This window comes from Diceros bicornis, chromosome 2, assembly GCF_020826845.1.
Source record: "Diceros bicornis minor isolate mBicDic1 chromosome 2, mDicBic1.mat.cur, whole genome shotgun sequence".
Classification (NCBI taxonomy): domain Eukaryota; kingdom Metazoa; phylum Chordata; class Mammalia; order Perissodactyla; family Rhinocerotidae; genus Diceros; species Diceros bicornis.
This window is the reverse complement of record NC_080741.1, coordinates 81,530,670-81,544,665: the sequence shown is the minus strand read 5'-3', so window position 1 is coordinate 81,544,665 and position 13,996 is coordinate 81,530,670. Positions and strand designations below refer to the sequence as shown.

The following is a 13,996-nucleotide window of genomic DNA, read 5'->3' as shown; positions in this document are numbered from 1 at the left end:
CCTCCCGGTCGGGCATGGGGTGAGCCAGCCAGCAGGTCAGCCATCAGTTCTTCAGTTCTCCTAGCTGTCTCCTTTAGTTTGGATGGACTCTGGGTCAAACCTTGGACCATGCGAGCCTTGGCTTCCCTGGGTCAGCAGGATTGTTGGGGACATGGGCTCAGGAACACAACCAGAGCAAAGGTCGACCAGAGGTGGAGGCCAGCCCTGGGACTTATGGTCCCCGTCTTGTGCTCTGTACAGGCTTTGGCCTGGCCACCAACGTGTGCCGGAAGATCACCCGCCAGCTCACCAGTGCCACTGCCCTGCAGGAGGACGTGGCTGTGCAGCTGGAAGCCCTGGACATCCTCTCTGACATGCTGAGCAGGTGCAGGAGGCCACCCTGGGCAGAGAGGAACAGGGTAGGAGGGGGAGCAGAGGGAACAAGGAGGGACTCAAATCCGTAGGACCAGCACCTCCTTCACACCAGGCCCTGTGTTCGGGCCTCCTTAATCATCCCAGAAGCCCTGTGAAGGAGAACTCCTTTGTCACAATACTATAGGCTCTGAGGCCTGCCCAGAGTCACACTGTCAGTAAAAGGCAGAACCTAATTGTTGAACTCAGGTCCCTGTGTAGCCGAAGCCCATGTGTGTTCGTCCTCCCCCTCACGCCCTTCTTTCTTTCTTTTTCTTCTTTTGGGCTAATATAGCTGGGCCTTTGTTTTAAACTGCACTGTGCATTTTTAAAGTGTTCATTGATTCTGCCTCCCAAGCCTGGAGCACCTGCTCCATGGCCAGGAGAGTGTCAGGTGCTGGACTAGTGCTGGGAGTATGGAGTCAGCTCAGTCTCCGTCGCTCCCAGGGAGGCGCTCATAGACACACAAACTGCGAGTGGAGAGAGAACAACAATCAAGATAAGAGCAGGGGGCCGGCCCCGTGGCTTAGCGGTTAAGTGCGTGTGCTCTGCTGCTGGCGGCCCGGGTTCAGATCCCAGGTGCGCACCGACGCACGCTTCTCTGGCCATGCTGAGGCCGCATCCCACATACAGCAACTAGAAGGATGTGCAGCTATGACATACAACTATCTACTGGGGCTTTGGGGGACAAAATAAATAAAATAAAATTATAAAAAAAAAAAAAGATAAGAGCAGGGCCTGGAGGAGCCCCTAACCCAGCTGGGGCGTGGGGAACTTTCCTGGAGAGGATCCTGCTAGAGCCGAGCCTTTAAGGATGGGCAGGACTTAGCCAGGTGTGGCCAGGCACAAGGGGGACACTAGAGGAGAGACTGCCCTCTGCCCAGAGGGCAGAGGCAGGAGAAGACATGGGGCCCCAGGGGTTGTGCAAGACAGTCATGGGGCTGGGGTGTAATGTGGAGGGGCCGGTGTGGAGAGGTGAGGCCTGAGGGTTGGGCAGAAGCCAGGGAGTGTGGCGGGCTAAGGATTATACTGCAGGTGTGAGGAGCCCATGGAGGGGTTTTAGGCAGGGGCTGAGGAGCGCCGTGTGCATAGTTGTGTGTTTTAGACTGATCTTTCTATCTGCAGCATGCACGGTGCATGGGAGGGGGTGGAGCGGGCGGGGAGGCTGGTTGGGAGGCTCTGCAGGCAGGTGAGTTCGGGTGTATTTAGGAAGTAGAGTCCACAGAGCTCAGAGCAGGTGAGAGGCAGAGACTCAGGGGTGACACCCAGGGCTCTGGCTTTACTCACGGGGGGCGCAGACACAGGGCCATTGGCTGTGGTGGGGACTCCTCCCAGAGCAGGAGCAGGAGCAGGTGTGTAGGGCAGAAGGCGATGGATTCAGTTTGGGGCATGTTGAATTTGAGGTGCCTGGGAGGCCTACACTCAGCTGAAAACTCCATGGGGTCGGGCCCTAAGACCAGAGTCTGTCTTGCTTACTGGAGCTTCCAGCACAGGCCCTGTCACATAGTAGGTGAACAAATAAATAAATGAAACCCAGGGCAGAGAGATATGGGAGACTGAGGTCAGTGTGTCCTTGTGGAGTGAGAGAAGAAAAGGTCTCAGGCCATGTGTGGGACAGCAAATGCATAGTCCTTGTTTGAAGGTGAGGATGAGAGCTGCTGAGGCCACCTGGAGCTGCTTCTCCCTGTGCAGAAACCATTCTCTGGGCTTGCCTCTTGCCTTGAGCCCAGGGCTCAGCTTATCCGAAGGGCACTGGGGAGCCATTGAAGGAGTCAGGCAGAGGAGTGACCAGGTCAGAAGGAGACGTTAGGCCACTCTGGTCTCAGTGAGGGGGACAGACTGAGGGGGGTGGGCACTGAGGCGAGGCCCAGACTCCCAGGAATTCGGGACAGCCCCACTGGAGCCCCACACACTCCATTACCATCAGGCCTTCTCCCCAGACTGGGAGCCTGGTCACCTGGGTTCAAGTCCAGGCCTTGCATTTCTTGACTGAGTGGTCTGGAGCAAGTCCCTTCCCCTCTCTGCTTTCTCTCCTGTAATAATGATAAATAATCACTCCACACAGTTGCAGGGCGCCTTTCCATTTACCTAGGGCCTTTGGGTTGTTGTAATTCCGGGAGGAGGCTAAGAGAGGCTGAGGCGAGGGGAGGTGCCGGCCCAGGCTGCCTGCTGGGTGGGCCCCGCCCGACGCCCCCTGCGGCTCCCCAGGCTGGGCGCCCCGCTGGGCGCCTTCCACGCCAGCCTCCTGCACTGTCTGCTGCCGCAGCTGAGCAGCCCGCGCCTGGCCGTGCGCAAGCGGGCCGTCGGGGCGCTCGGCCACCTGGCGGCCGCCTGCAGCGCCGACCTTTTCGTCGAGCTCGCCGACCACCTGCTGGACCGGCTACCCGGCCCGCGCGCGCCCGCCAGCCCCGCTGCCATCCGCACCCTCATCCAGTGTCTGGGCAGCATCGGCCGCCAGGCAGGCCACCGCCTCGGTAAGGGGGTGGGGCCTAGACGGGGAGGTACTGGGAGAGGGGCGGTGCCCGGGCTGAGGGGCGGGGCCGGGCAGACGGCCTCCTACATAGGGGGCGTAGCTGAGGCGGGGAGGTGCTGGGGAAGAGGGCAGGCCGCCTCCTAGGTGAGGGGGCGCGGCCGAAGCTTCTGGAAGGAGGAGGGCGGGCCCCGAGCTCCACCTGCTTCTGAGCCTTACCTTCTTACCCCGAGTCTCGCCGATAGTTACAGATCATGTCAGCAAAGTTCAAGTATATTCTGTCCTTCTATTTTGAGAAATATACCTTAATAACAACCCGTACGCCAGGTTTGAATTTTTAAAAATCTTTATGGGGGGTAACGCACATACAATAAACCGCAGTAAAGTGTACAGTGTGTTCTGACCTTTTCATACACCCGTGAAACTACCAGTGAAAGCAAGATGCAGAACATTTCCATCACCCCAAAAAGTGTTTTTGTGCCCCTTGGCAGTCCATCCCTCCCGCTACCCCACCCCAGCCAACCATTGATCTGCTTTCTGTCTCCAGAGATTAGTTTTACAGAAATGGAATCTTGCAATCAGGTTTCAATTTATTCTGAAACACCTTGCAGTCCGTTCTGGGCTAGAACAAGGCAGTGTGGGTAGAGGCGGCCAAGGTCTGCCCCTCCCTCTCCTCTGTCTCTCTCACCGCAAGGGACCTTTCAAGCACAGGTGGGGGCCCAGCCCGCAGTCCACGCTCTGCCTACATTGCCCCCAAACAGCAGCCACCCCTTGGCCGCCCTTGGGAGCACAGACCCAGGAAAGAGGCCTGCACAAGACCAGACAAGGGTTCAGGGTTGACTGGGCAGGAAGGTGGGGCAGGGTGTGGCTGGAGAAGGGCTGGAGGGGAATCTACAGCCCGGGGACTGGGTGGGGGGCCCCTCCTTTTCCTGGCTTTGCCCATCCAGGGCTACAGGGTAGTGCAGGAGATAAGACAGGGACATGAGTAATAGTTTTGACAACACATGCTGCTTACTGAGTGCCTAAGGTGTGCCAGAACTTGGGCGGAGCTCTTTGTCTGCATCATATCATTAATCTTCACAAAATCTCTACCTAGTAGACATTGTTATCCCTACTGTGAAGATGAGTAGACTGAGATCAGAGAAGTTGTGACGTGCCCACGGTCCCGTAGCTTATAGGTGGCAGAGTCGAGGCTAGAACCCACATCTACTCAACTCTGAAGCCTCTGAATTGAGTTTACAGTGGTAAAGTCTGCAGGTGCAGGGACAGGCTGAGATCTGCAGGCTGGGGGAGCCAGGAAAGGGTCTGGCCTGGCCTGAGTGACCCACCTGGCCTGAGTGACCCACCTGGCCCTGCAGGGGCCCACCTGGACCGCCTGGTGCCCCTGGTGGAGGAATTCTGCAACCTGGATGATGATGAGCTCGGGGAGTCCGGCCTCCAGGATTTCGAGGCCTTCTTGAGGAAGTAGGTGCAGTGGGGGTGCCAGAAGACAGGGGCCTCTGGGTTTCTTTGGGAAGTTGGCGGGGATGGGGTAGGGGCAGGATGTTGGCCTCAAAGCAGTAAGATCTCAGGACTCACCATTGGGCCACAACCCCTACGCTGTCATGCCTGGGTCCAGCAGAGTCTCCCCCATCCTGCCTCACAGGTGCCCCAAGAAAATGGGCCCTCACGTGCCCAACGCGACCAGCCTCTGCCTCCAGTACATGAAGCACAACCCCAATTATAACTATGACAGCGACGAGGACGAGGACCAGATGGAGACAGAGGATAGTGAATTCACTGAGCAAGGTGGGTGGCCAACTTGTCATTGGGGCTGAAGGGTGGAATGGATGCAGCCTTCCTGGGACCCCCCCATCCAAAGACAGCGCCACATTTGGTGCCCCCATCCTGATCTCAACTCTTCCTCAGGCTCCAGCCCTGCCCTGGGAAATCTGGAGCCTTCAAGGTCTCCACCCTCTCTGCACAGCTCACAGTAACGATAGTAATCATCGCTGTCATTTATTGAGCATCTGCTGGTGTCCTGAGCACTCTCTTCTTTCATGTTCCCTACAATAACCCTAGAAAACCAGGTGTTTATTATCATCCCCGTATTTCAGACAAGGAAACTGAGACTTGGAGAAGAGATTTGTCTGAGATAGCACAGCTAGGAAGTGGCATAGCTGGGACGTGGAGCCATGTCAGCCAGACTCCCGCACCTCTGTGCCGCCAACTCTGTACCTGTTTAGTAATGGCTTCCAAGAGACGGAGCTCTAACCCAGCAGAGTGAGGCTCTAATGGTGGAATGATGGGCGCTGACAGGGGAGAGATACCTGGATGGGGAATGGACTCACTGGCTTCCTCCCTTCCATGCCTTTGGTCCTGTCTGTCGCTCAGACAGATGCCCCTGGGCCCTGGAAGCAGGGCATTGATGGAGGCAAGGGACATAGGGCCTGACAAGGTACTTAGAACAAGATGGGGTGGTAGGAGTCGAGATTGGACAGGCATGCTGGGGCCTCACCAAGGGAGTTTGGGTGTTTTCTTGTCGGTAACAGGGAGCTATGGGTGTTTCTTCATGGGTGGTGTATGGCAGAGCTAACAAACAGCAGTCCTGCAAGAGGGACATTTGCTAAGCTGACAGGACACATCCGTGGGACTGTCCATGCGCCCCACTATGGCTTGTCCAGATGCCAGTGCTCTGCGAGTCTGAGTTGTCTACAGAGCAGCATGGGTAGGAACACGCTGGCCTCTGAGCCTGTGCCTGGGGTATCCCTTGTAGGACCATCCCCCTCTGAGCCTCATGTCTGTCTCCCCAGGTGATATGGGTAGGCTTTGTAAGCCTGAATCTCAGCTCAGTTGTTTCCTGTGTATCCTCAAGAGAGTCTCTCACCGTCTCTGAGCCTTGCTCTTGTTACCTGTAAATAGGGCTCAAGGCACCTTCATTCCCGAGGTGTGGTGAAGACTTGATGATCTCTGGCCTCTCAGGGGAGCTTGGAGAGTAGAAAGCCCCACAAAAACAGCATTTCCTTATTACTAGTCCTGCTTGGAAGCCGGAATCAGGACCCTTGAGATACTGGGGCAGGCTGGTGGTAGGGAGGGGGGAGGCCAAAGGGAGGCCCTATCGCTTCTCTCTTCTGGAATCCCAGTAAATGAGCCATCACACAGCCAGTCCTGAAACCGGAGGATGGGTTTTGTGCCCCGAATGGGCTCTCTTAAGTCCTCACTGAAGACTTAGACGTCAGATTTTCCGTGGTGTAGTCAAAACAGCGTAGGTCTGGAGGCAGAGGGAGGACCGGGCTTTAACTCCAGTTGTTCCCTGCCCTGTAACTCGGGCTGAGCCGCTTCCCTCCGGGCCTGGTTCCCTCGTCTCCACAGCGGGGAGTAATCCCTGTGGCGCAGGTCATTGTGAGGCTAAAGTGAGGTGGTGGGTTTGAAGTGCTTGGCACCATCCCTAGCACCCAGTAGGTGCTCATTAAATGGCAGGTAACCTAATAGCCTGTCAATAACGGTCATCGAGAGGTGAAGCACAGGCCCAGTTGCCTCCTCCATGCTCCTCACTTCTCACTTCCCCATCCTCGGAGACAACTTGGGTGGGCCAGGCGGCTCCCCGTCTGCCATGGTGTCTTGATCCTGCCCCAGAGAGTGAGGACGAGTACAGTGACGACGATGACATGAGCTGGAAGGTGCGCCGGGCAGCGGCCAAGTGCATGGCGGCCTTGATCGGCTCGAGGCCCGACCTGCTGCCCGACTTCCACTGTACCCTGGCGCCCGCGCTCATCCACTGCTTCCAGGAACGCGAGGAGAACGTCAAGGCTGATGTCTTTGGAGCTTACATGGTGCTGCTTTGGTAAACCCGGCCCCCGAAGGGATGGCTGGAGGCTGAGGAGGAGCCCACCCAGACCGGCAGCAACCTAAACATGCTGCCAGGACAGGTGGGCATGCCTTCACCTCTCTCCCATCCCTCCACCCCCCCGCTCATGACTCACCATCCCACCTGCTCACAGCCCTTCCATCCACCCGTCTTCCCATCCTTCTGCCTGCCCTAGCATCTATCCACCCACTGAAGTGTGCGTACTGACCACCTACTGTGTGCCTGGCCCTCTGCATTAGGTGCTGGGGCACATCGGAGAATAGACAGATGAAGTCCCTGCCCCGGACCACACAGGCTGGGGGCAGATAGACAAGACCGATAGGGCTTCCAGGCCCTGAGAAGGAGTTTCGCCTTTATTCTAAGGTCCTGGAAGCCACAGGAGGGGAATTATAGGATCCCATTTACATTTGCAAAAGCTCACTCTGGCTGCTTTGTGGGGAATGGACTGTAACAGGGTGGGTGGGAGTAGGTGCTGGAGACCAGCAGGAGGTCACTGCAGCTGTCCAGGAGAAAGGGGTGGTCCCTTGGACTGGGGTGGTAGGGGCAGAGAGGAGGGGTGAGACTCAAGAGTTAGCTCTTGGGTCTTGCTGATGGATTGGTGAGGCACGGGGAGGTGTCACGCGAGTTCCAGGCTCTGGCTAAAGCATGAAATGCACTTCCCCGAGATGGCAGACAGTGGAGTGGGGGATGTCTAGAGTTCTGTTCTGGACATTTATGTTCGAGGTCCTTGGATGCCCGAGTCGAGATGTCGGGCGGGCAGTTAGCACACGAGCCTGGTGTTGGAGATGTCGATCTGGGAGTTATTGCTTCGCTGGAATCTGAAGCTCAGGGAGCAGATGAACTCATCTGGGGAGAGAATCTAGCTGGGGAAGGAAAGGGGCCCCAGTGCTTCCCCCTCACAGGGTGTAGGGGCGAGAGCCAGACTGCCTGGGTGACCTTGAGCGAGTTACTTAGTCTCTCTGTGTCTGTTTCCCTGTCTGAATAGTGGACCCTGGCATAGTGCCTTCCTCAGAGGGTCTGAGTATGGAATCGGGGGCCTGGTACAAAGCGAGTGATGGGAAGCTTGGGATGGAGTGATCCTCTCCATGCTGGGGGTTCTCCATGGGCATGCACCTGGGCACAGCCCCCCAGTAGTGGTGGGCTGAGGTTTCCTGGCTGGTCCCTGACGTCCCCCCACCTGCCCACAGGTGCCCCTTGTGATCAAGGCCCTGCAGCGGCAGCTTCAAGATCGGAGTGTCAGGGCCCGCCAGGGCTGCTTCAGCCTCCTCACTGAGCTGGCGGGCGTCCTCCCTGGCAGCCTGGCAGAGCACATGCCCGTGCTGGTAGCAGGTAGGATGGACTGCAACCCGGGTGTCTGCTGTCCTGGGCCTCTTCCACAACCTGGACCCAAGCCCCCAGTCCTGGAGGGTGCCCCTGTTCAGGAACCCATGGTGGCTCCCCACTGCCAGCGGTTAGAACAAGGCTGGGGTGCAGGCCCTACTTCCTGGTTTCACATGGGTTCCCTCGCCTTGTGTCCCTCAGCCCTGGCCCCAGCCAAGCCCTCCACTCTTGTAATCTGCTGCATCAGAGCCCAGCTGCCTTGGGCCAGCTCAGATGCCTGTGGGAGCTCCACCCCCGCATCCAGGGAGGGCTGTGTTGGGTCAGGGTCTGTGGCCCTGTAACCTTTGCACCCACCCCATAGGCATCATCTTCTCGCTGGCAGACGGCTCCAGCTCCTCCACCATCCGGAGGGACTCCCTGGCCTTCCTGCAGGGGCTCCTGGGCACGGAGCAAGCCAAGGCCTTCCACCCACACCACCTGTGATGGCCTGCGTGGCTGACCCTTTCTACAAGATCGTGGCTGAGGCCCTGCTCGTGCTGCAGGAGCTGGTGCGGGCCCTGTGGCCGCTGGACAGGCCTCAGGCGCTGGACCCCGAGCCATACATTGGAGACATGTCTGCCGCCACCCTGGCACAGCTCCGTGCCACTGACCTGGACCAGGAGGTGAAGGAGCGGGCCATGTCCTGCATGGGCCACCTCATGGGCCACCTGGGTGACCGGCTCGGGGATGACCTGAAGCCTTCACTATTGCTCCTCCTGGACCGCCTGTGGAATGAGATAACCCGGCTGCCTGCCATCAAGGCATTGACGCTGGTGGCCGTGTCCCCACTGTGGCTTGACCTGCAGCCCATCCTGGCCGAGGCACTGCCCACTCTGGCCTCATTCCTGTGCAAGAACCAGCGGGCGCTGCGGCTGGCCACGCCGGCTGCCCTGGATACCCTGGCCCAGAGCCAGGACCACAGCCTCCCTCCGTCCACCACACGGGCTGTGCTGGCCGAGCTGCCCGCCCTGGTCGGCGAGAGCAACATGCACGTGGCCCAGCTGGCTGTGGACTTCCTCACCACGGTGACCCAGGCCCAGCCGGCCTCTTTGGCCGAGGTCAGCAGACCCGTGCTCGAAGAGCTGCTGCAGCTGCTGCATTCGCCCTTGCTGCCAGCAGGTGTGCTGGCGGCCACCGAAGGCTTCCTGCAGGCTCTGGTGGGGACCCGCCCTGCGTGCGTGGACTACGCCGAGCTCCTCAGCCTGCTGACTGCGCCGGTTTACGACCAGGCTGTGGATGGCGGGCCCGGCCTGCACAAGCAGGTGTTCCACTTGCTGGCTCGGTGTGTGGCAGCCCTTGCAGCCGCCTGTCCCCAAGAGGCGGCAGGCACAGCAAACTGCCTGGTCTGTGATGCCAGGTCCCCCCACTCCAGCATGGCTGTCAAGGTCCTGGCATTCCTGTCACTGGTTGAGGTGGGCCAGGTGGCTGGACCGGGCCCCCAGCGGGAGCTAAAGACAGGGCTTCTGGAGGCCTTGGGGTCACCAAGTGAGGACATGAGGGCGGCTGCCTCCTACGTGCTGGGCCGCGTGGGCGCTGGGAACCTGCCCAACTTCCTGCCCTTCCTGCTGGGGCAGATGGAGGCCGAGCCCTGGTGGCAGTACCTGCTGCTGCACTCGCTCAGGGAGGCCCTGGGGGCCGCCCAGCCCGACAGCCTGAAGCCCTATGCCGAGGACATCTGGGCCCTTCTGTTCCAGCGCTGCGAGGGCGCCGAGGAGGGCAGCTGGGGGGTGGTGGCCGAGTGCATCAGGAAGCTGGTCCTCGTGAACCCTCCGTTCCTTCTGCCCCGATTCCGGAAGCAACTTGCGGCAGGTAGGGGCACAGGTGTGGGCACAGGTGGCCCAGATCGGAGGTGGGCAGTTTGCTTCTGAGCATCTGAGTGGCCCACATGGTGAGCTAGTTCATGTGACTGGGTCTGCAAGTCAGGTGTGTATGAGATCAAGGCAGAGGAGCCGTGACAACAGTGTTTCCTGAAACCTACAGGCCTCCTCTTGGGGGACCCTCTGGGATGGAGGACACAGAATCCTTAGTATGTCCCTGCAACGGTAAACTTTTCATGATGCCATTTTTGGAATCCTCGGTGTGGACAGCAGCCTTGTGCTCTAGGCGAAGGTTAAAAAAGCAGTTCTCTGAGGGGCCAGATATAGCAGCCAGCAGAGAGTGCAGCTCTCTTGGGCTAGCTTGAGCCCGGAGCAGATGTGAATGTAGAGGAGGATGGGACGCCATGCCCCCAGGGCTTGGGGAGGCGAGGCAAGAACTGGGGGCGGTGCAGGTTTTGTGTGGTCAGGTCAGAGCACGTCAGGGGGTTCTGCAGCTCGGGGAGGAAGAAAGCCGGGAGGTGGGGCTGTGGGGCTCTCGGGCAAGAGAAAGCCCCTGAGAACAGAAGCCCTCAGCCTTGAGCCGGTCAGCTGGTTCCCTGAGAGGGTCAGTGGGTGTGTTAGTTGACATAATGCAGGCAAAGGGCTTGGTGTGGTGTGTGGTACCTAATTAATACTGTTAATAACTGCTCTTGTGGCTGTGTTCGTGATTATGTTAGGCCCTTACTGGGTTGCTGGCTTTATAATGAGCACTCTGTGGCCCTCACCACTGTGTGGACAGGAAGAACACATTGAGGACATTGCCTGCTACGTGCACAGGGCTCCTCACGAGGAACCGTGAGAGGCGGGAGTCTCATGAGGCACAGCCCTGCTTCTTCTAGGCTCTGGTTCGTTGCTAGCTCATGCACACTGTTGCACCAGCCAGCCCCTCACATTTCCTTTTTACCACCGGCTGCTGGGAAGCTGAGAGCCAAACTAGTGGCCTGCTCCTAGCAAGTTCATGGGGCTTCCCTGGTGCCTCTCCCGCACACCCCTCACTCCAGTCTCCATCTCACTTCCCTGTCGGTGTTTTCCCTTGGCTTTGTTTCTCTTATTTTAAATTTACCTAATCCTATTCTAGTGTGCATATCTGCATCAGCCACCCCGAATCTTCTTCTGTGCTTTCTTCACATAATGGGAATTCCCCTCCCTTTCTTCAGCTTCTCTACTCAGAAAGCAAGCAGAAAAGCAAAATTGAGTGAGTTCTCTGTTACCAGGCTTTGGGGATGCTCTGAATTCTGTTGGAATCCCCTTGGCCTCAGCCGGCTTGAAGCACAGCTGCCGCTGCTTAGAGAATGCAGGCCTGAGGACGAGGGCCTGGGGTGCAGTTCTGTCTCCCACGGAGCAGAGGAGAGCCTTAGCACCTGCCCGCCTGTGGGCATCCAGGACTGGCCCTGCCCCTCACCATGTGCCACCTCTTGTCCTGCAGGTCGGCCACACACCCGGAGCACTGTCATCAGCAGTCAAGTTCCTCATCTTGGACCAGCCCCATTCCATTGACCCCCTCCTGAAGAGCTTCACTGGTGAGCACCCCCTCCCCTCTGCCCCCCACCCCGCGCAGTCCCCTCCATCCAGGCCTTGAGCTTGGGCTGATTTTTCTTACGTGTTGGCCAAGGGGTGTTGGAGACCCAGGAAGCCACCTCAGCCCTGTGACAGGCAGCGGGGCCTGGGTTCAAGTCCCTGCGCTGCCACTGAATTGCTGGGTGAAGCCAGCATGCCCCTCTCACCTCTGAGCCTCAGTTTCCTCATCAGTAAATTGGGGGTGAGAAACCCTTACCTGCATGTTCTAAGGTTATTTTGGAGACCCTGTGGGTTTCTGAGGGGGAAAGTGCTCCATGACACAACAGGCCTTTAGAAGTGGAAACCATCAGCCTCTCACGTGCATTGCCTTCAGTGGGCACCAGGTTGGGTCGGGCTGCATAGGGGTAGGGGAGAGCGGTTCCCCAGCTCATCCTGTCTGAGGGACCTTCTGGCCTGAGGAAAACAGCCTTCGTTGGGAGGAGGGTGAGCCCTCTTTTGGCGCTCTGCAGGACCTGGCTTTTCCTAGAGAAGACAGACCCCTTAGCCCTTTAAAGCTCTGAGCCTGCAGGCCTTTAACTGGACTGCAGTGGAGTCTGGCCCTCCTCATCCAGGCAGGGCGGCCTAGTGGAGAGCGGAGCGGTTTTGGAGTCTGCCAGCCTCAGGTTTGCATCCTGGCTCTGCCGCTCCCTGGCTGTGTGAGCGTGGACAGGTCATCTCCTCCTGCTATGAAATGGGGGTGCTGATCCCCACCTGCTGGGGCACTGTTGTATGAAAGCAAGGGGTCAGTAGATGTGGCCGCACTCTGAATTGGAGAACACGTCCAGAAGCTACAGCAGTATCGTCAGCAACAACTTTGTTCTGTGTCCTGACCCAGCACATGCTGCCCAGCCCTGGTCCCCTCCATTGCCTGAGCTGTCTGTGGCTGGCAGCCCCAGGGGTCTCCACCTGGGTGTTCGGTGGTTGTTGTTGTGTGTTTGAAGCACGGTTTTTGAGCTCTCACTGTACACCAGGTGCCATGCTAGGCCCTGTCCTATACCTCATCTCAGTTAATCCCCACAGCCCCTTGCGTGGAATGTGGGACTGGCCCCATTTTACAGATGAGGAAACTAAGGCTCAGAGAGGAGATTTGAACTCAGGTCTTGCCAGTTCCCCACAGCTGTGTTCTCACAGAGAGTGGGGGAACCTAGGAGCCAGCATGGCACAGTAGAAGGGGCTCAGAGGCTGCCAGCCCTGGGTTTGAATCCTGCTCTGCTGGGAGACTTTATGTTCTTCTCAATGCATCACATCATGAGGCACACGATGGCAATTTGTCCCTTGACTGGTGATGGTAACTCTGATCACCTAGTTAAGGTGGAGACCTTGAGGTTTCTCCACACTCAAGTTCTTCTTTTCCTTTGGAATGAGTAAATATTTTGAATCTATCAAAATATCTTCTTCCTCATCAAATTTTTGCCCACTGTGTTTTGCGTCCACTGTGGTTTCTTGCCTGAATCAATGATTACTGACAGTTGCCAAATGGCAGCTTTCTAATTCCAGCATTCCTTCCATATTTATTAGTTTGCATTTTATTCTCAGGAAGAAATTTTCCTTCTCCCCCATTTATTTATTTATTCATATCGTTGTAGATTCATGGGTTCCTATTTCATTCAGTGGGTTATAACCTATTACTGTCTTTATTTATTTTGATTCTCAGGATTGTCTCACATTTAGCAAGCGGGAGCCCTTCATGCTAGTTCCTGTGTTCTGTTGACATGTTTCCATCTTTCTTTGAGCATATCCTTACTTTTTGGCACAATAAGATGCTCCAGACTTATCTTGAACCTTTCCTGCCCCAGCTCTGAAATCAGCCGTTTCTCTAAGCAGCCCTGATTCCTTTTAGTGGAGAATGGCATTTAGAATCCAAGATCTGGACACTGGGTGTACTTGTTGCTGCTGGGGTGCCATTGCTTCTAGGCCCTCTCAGCAGACAGACCCAGGCACTGTATGTATGTACGCATGTATTTACACAGGCAGACACACATATGTAATGTATTTATATATACTTACGTCCATTCACATCGATTTCTTTTTTTCCATCTGTCATTCTTTCTTTCTGTCTGTCTTGAAACCATGTGTTCATAGCTACCTCCTATTCCAGTCCAGTCCTACAGGGTTCATTCTAGCTTCTGCCTTTCCATATACGCTTCTTTTAGCAGTGAGACACCCAACTCTTGTTATGTACAAGATATTTATTTGCTTTTAATCCTAGAGTACGCAGAAAGTAGTCTGAGAATTGCTAACCCTTATCTTCAAAAAATCAATCTTTGTTTATAGTTCTTTTGTCTTTAGCCTGAGGGCATCTAGTCAAAATACTGTGGAAGTTACCTGGTTGTTTGTTTACTCCTTCATAACCTGGGTGGTTATATTAATGATTAGAAATACAGTTCATTTTCTTTAGGGATCTCTCTCATTTTTTATTTCATTTCTTTATTGAGTATATGAAACATTAACATTATTATTTAAAAAGTCTAAACTATACACAAAGGTATACTCAGAGAAGTGCTGTGTGACTTTGTG

General features: G+C 56.5%; 1 protein-coding gene across 1 annotated transcript in view; it reads left to right on the top strand.

Moving 5' to 3' along the window:
• Positions 1 to 13,996, top strand: part of LOC131421255 (cullin-associated NEDD8-dissociated protein 2-like) — a 37,155-nt gene that overhangs the window by 12,928 nt on the left and 10,231 nt on the right. Inside the window, 10 exon segments of the mRNA XM_058567935.1 lie at positions 241 to 364; positions 2,599 to 2,864; positions 4,219 to 4,324; positions 4,506 to 4,648; positions 6,476 to 6,768; positions 7,895 to 8,036; positions 8,389 to 8,499; positions 8,502 to 9,875; positions 11,349 to 11,376; positions 11,378 to 11,442. Coding sequence (XP_058423918.1) covers positions 241 to 364; positions 2,599 to 2,864; positions 4,219 to 4,324; positions 4,506 to 4,648; positions 6,476 to 6,768; positions 7,895 to 8,036; positions 8,389 to 8,499; positions 8,502 to 9,875; positions 11,349 to 11,376; positions 11,378 to 11,442 — 2,652 coding nt within the window.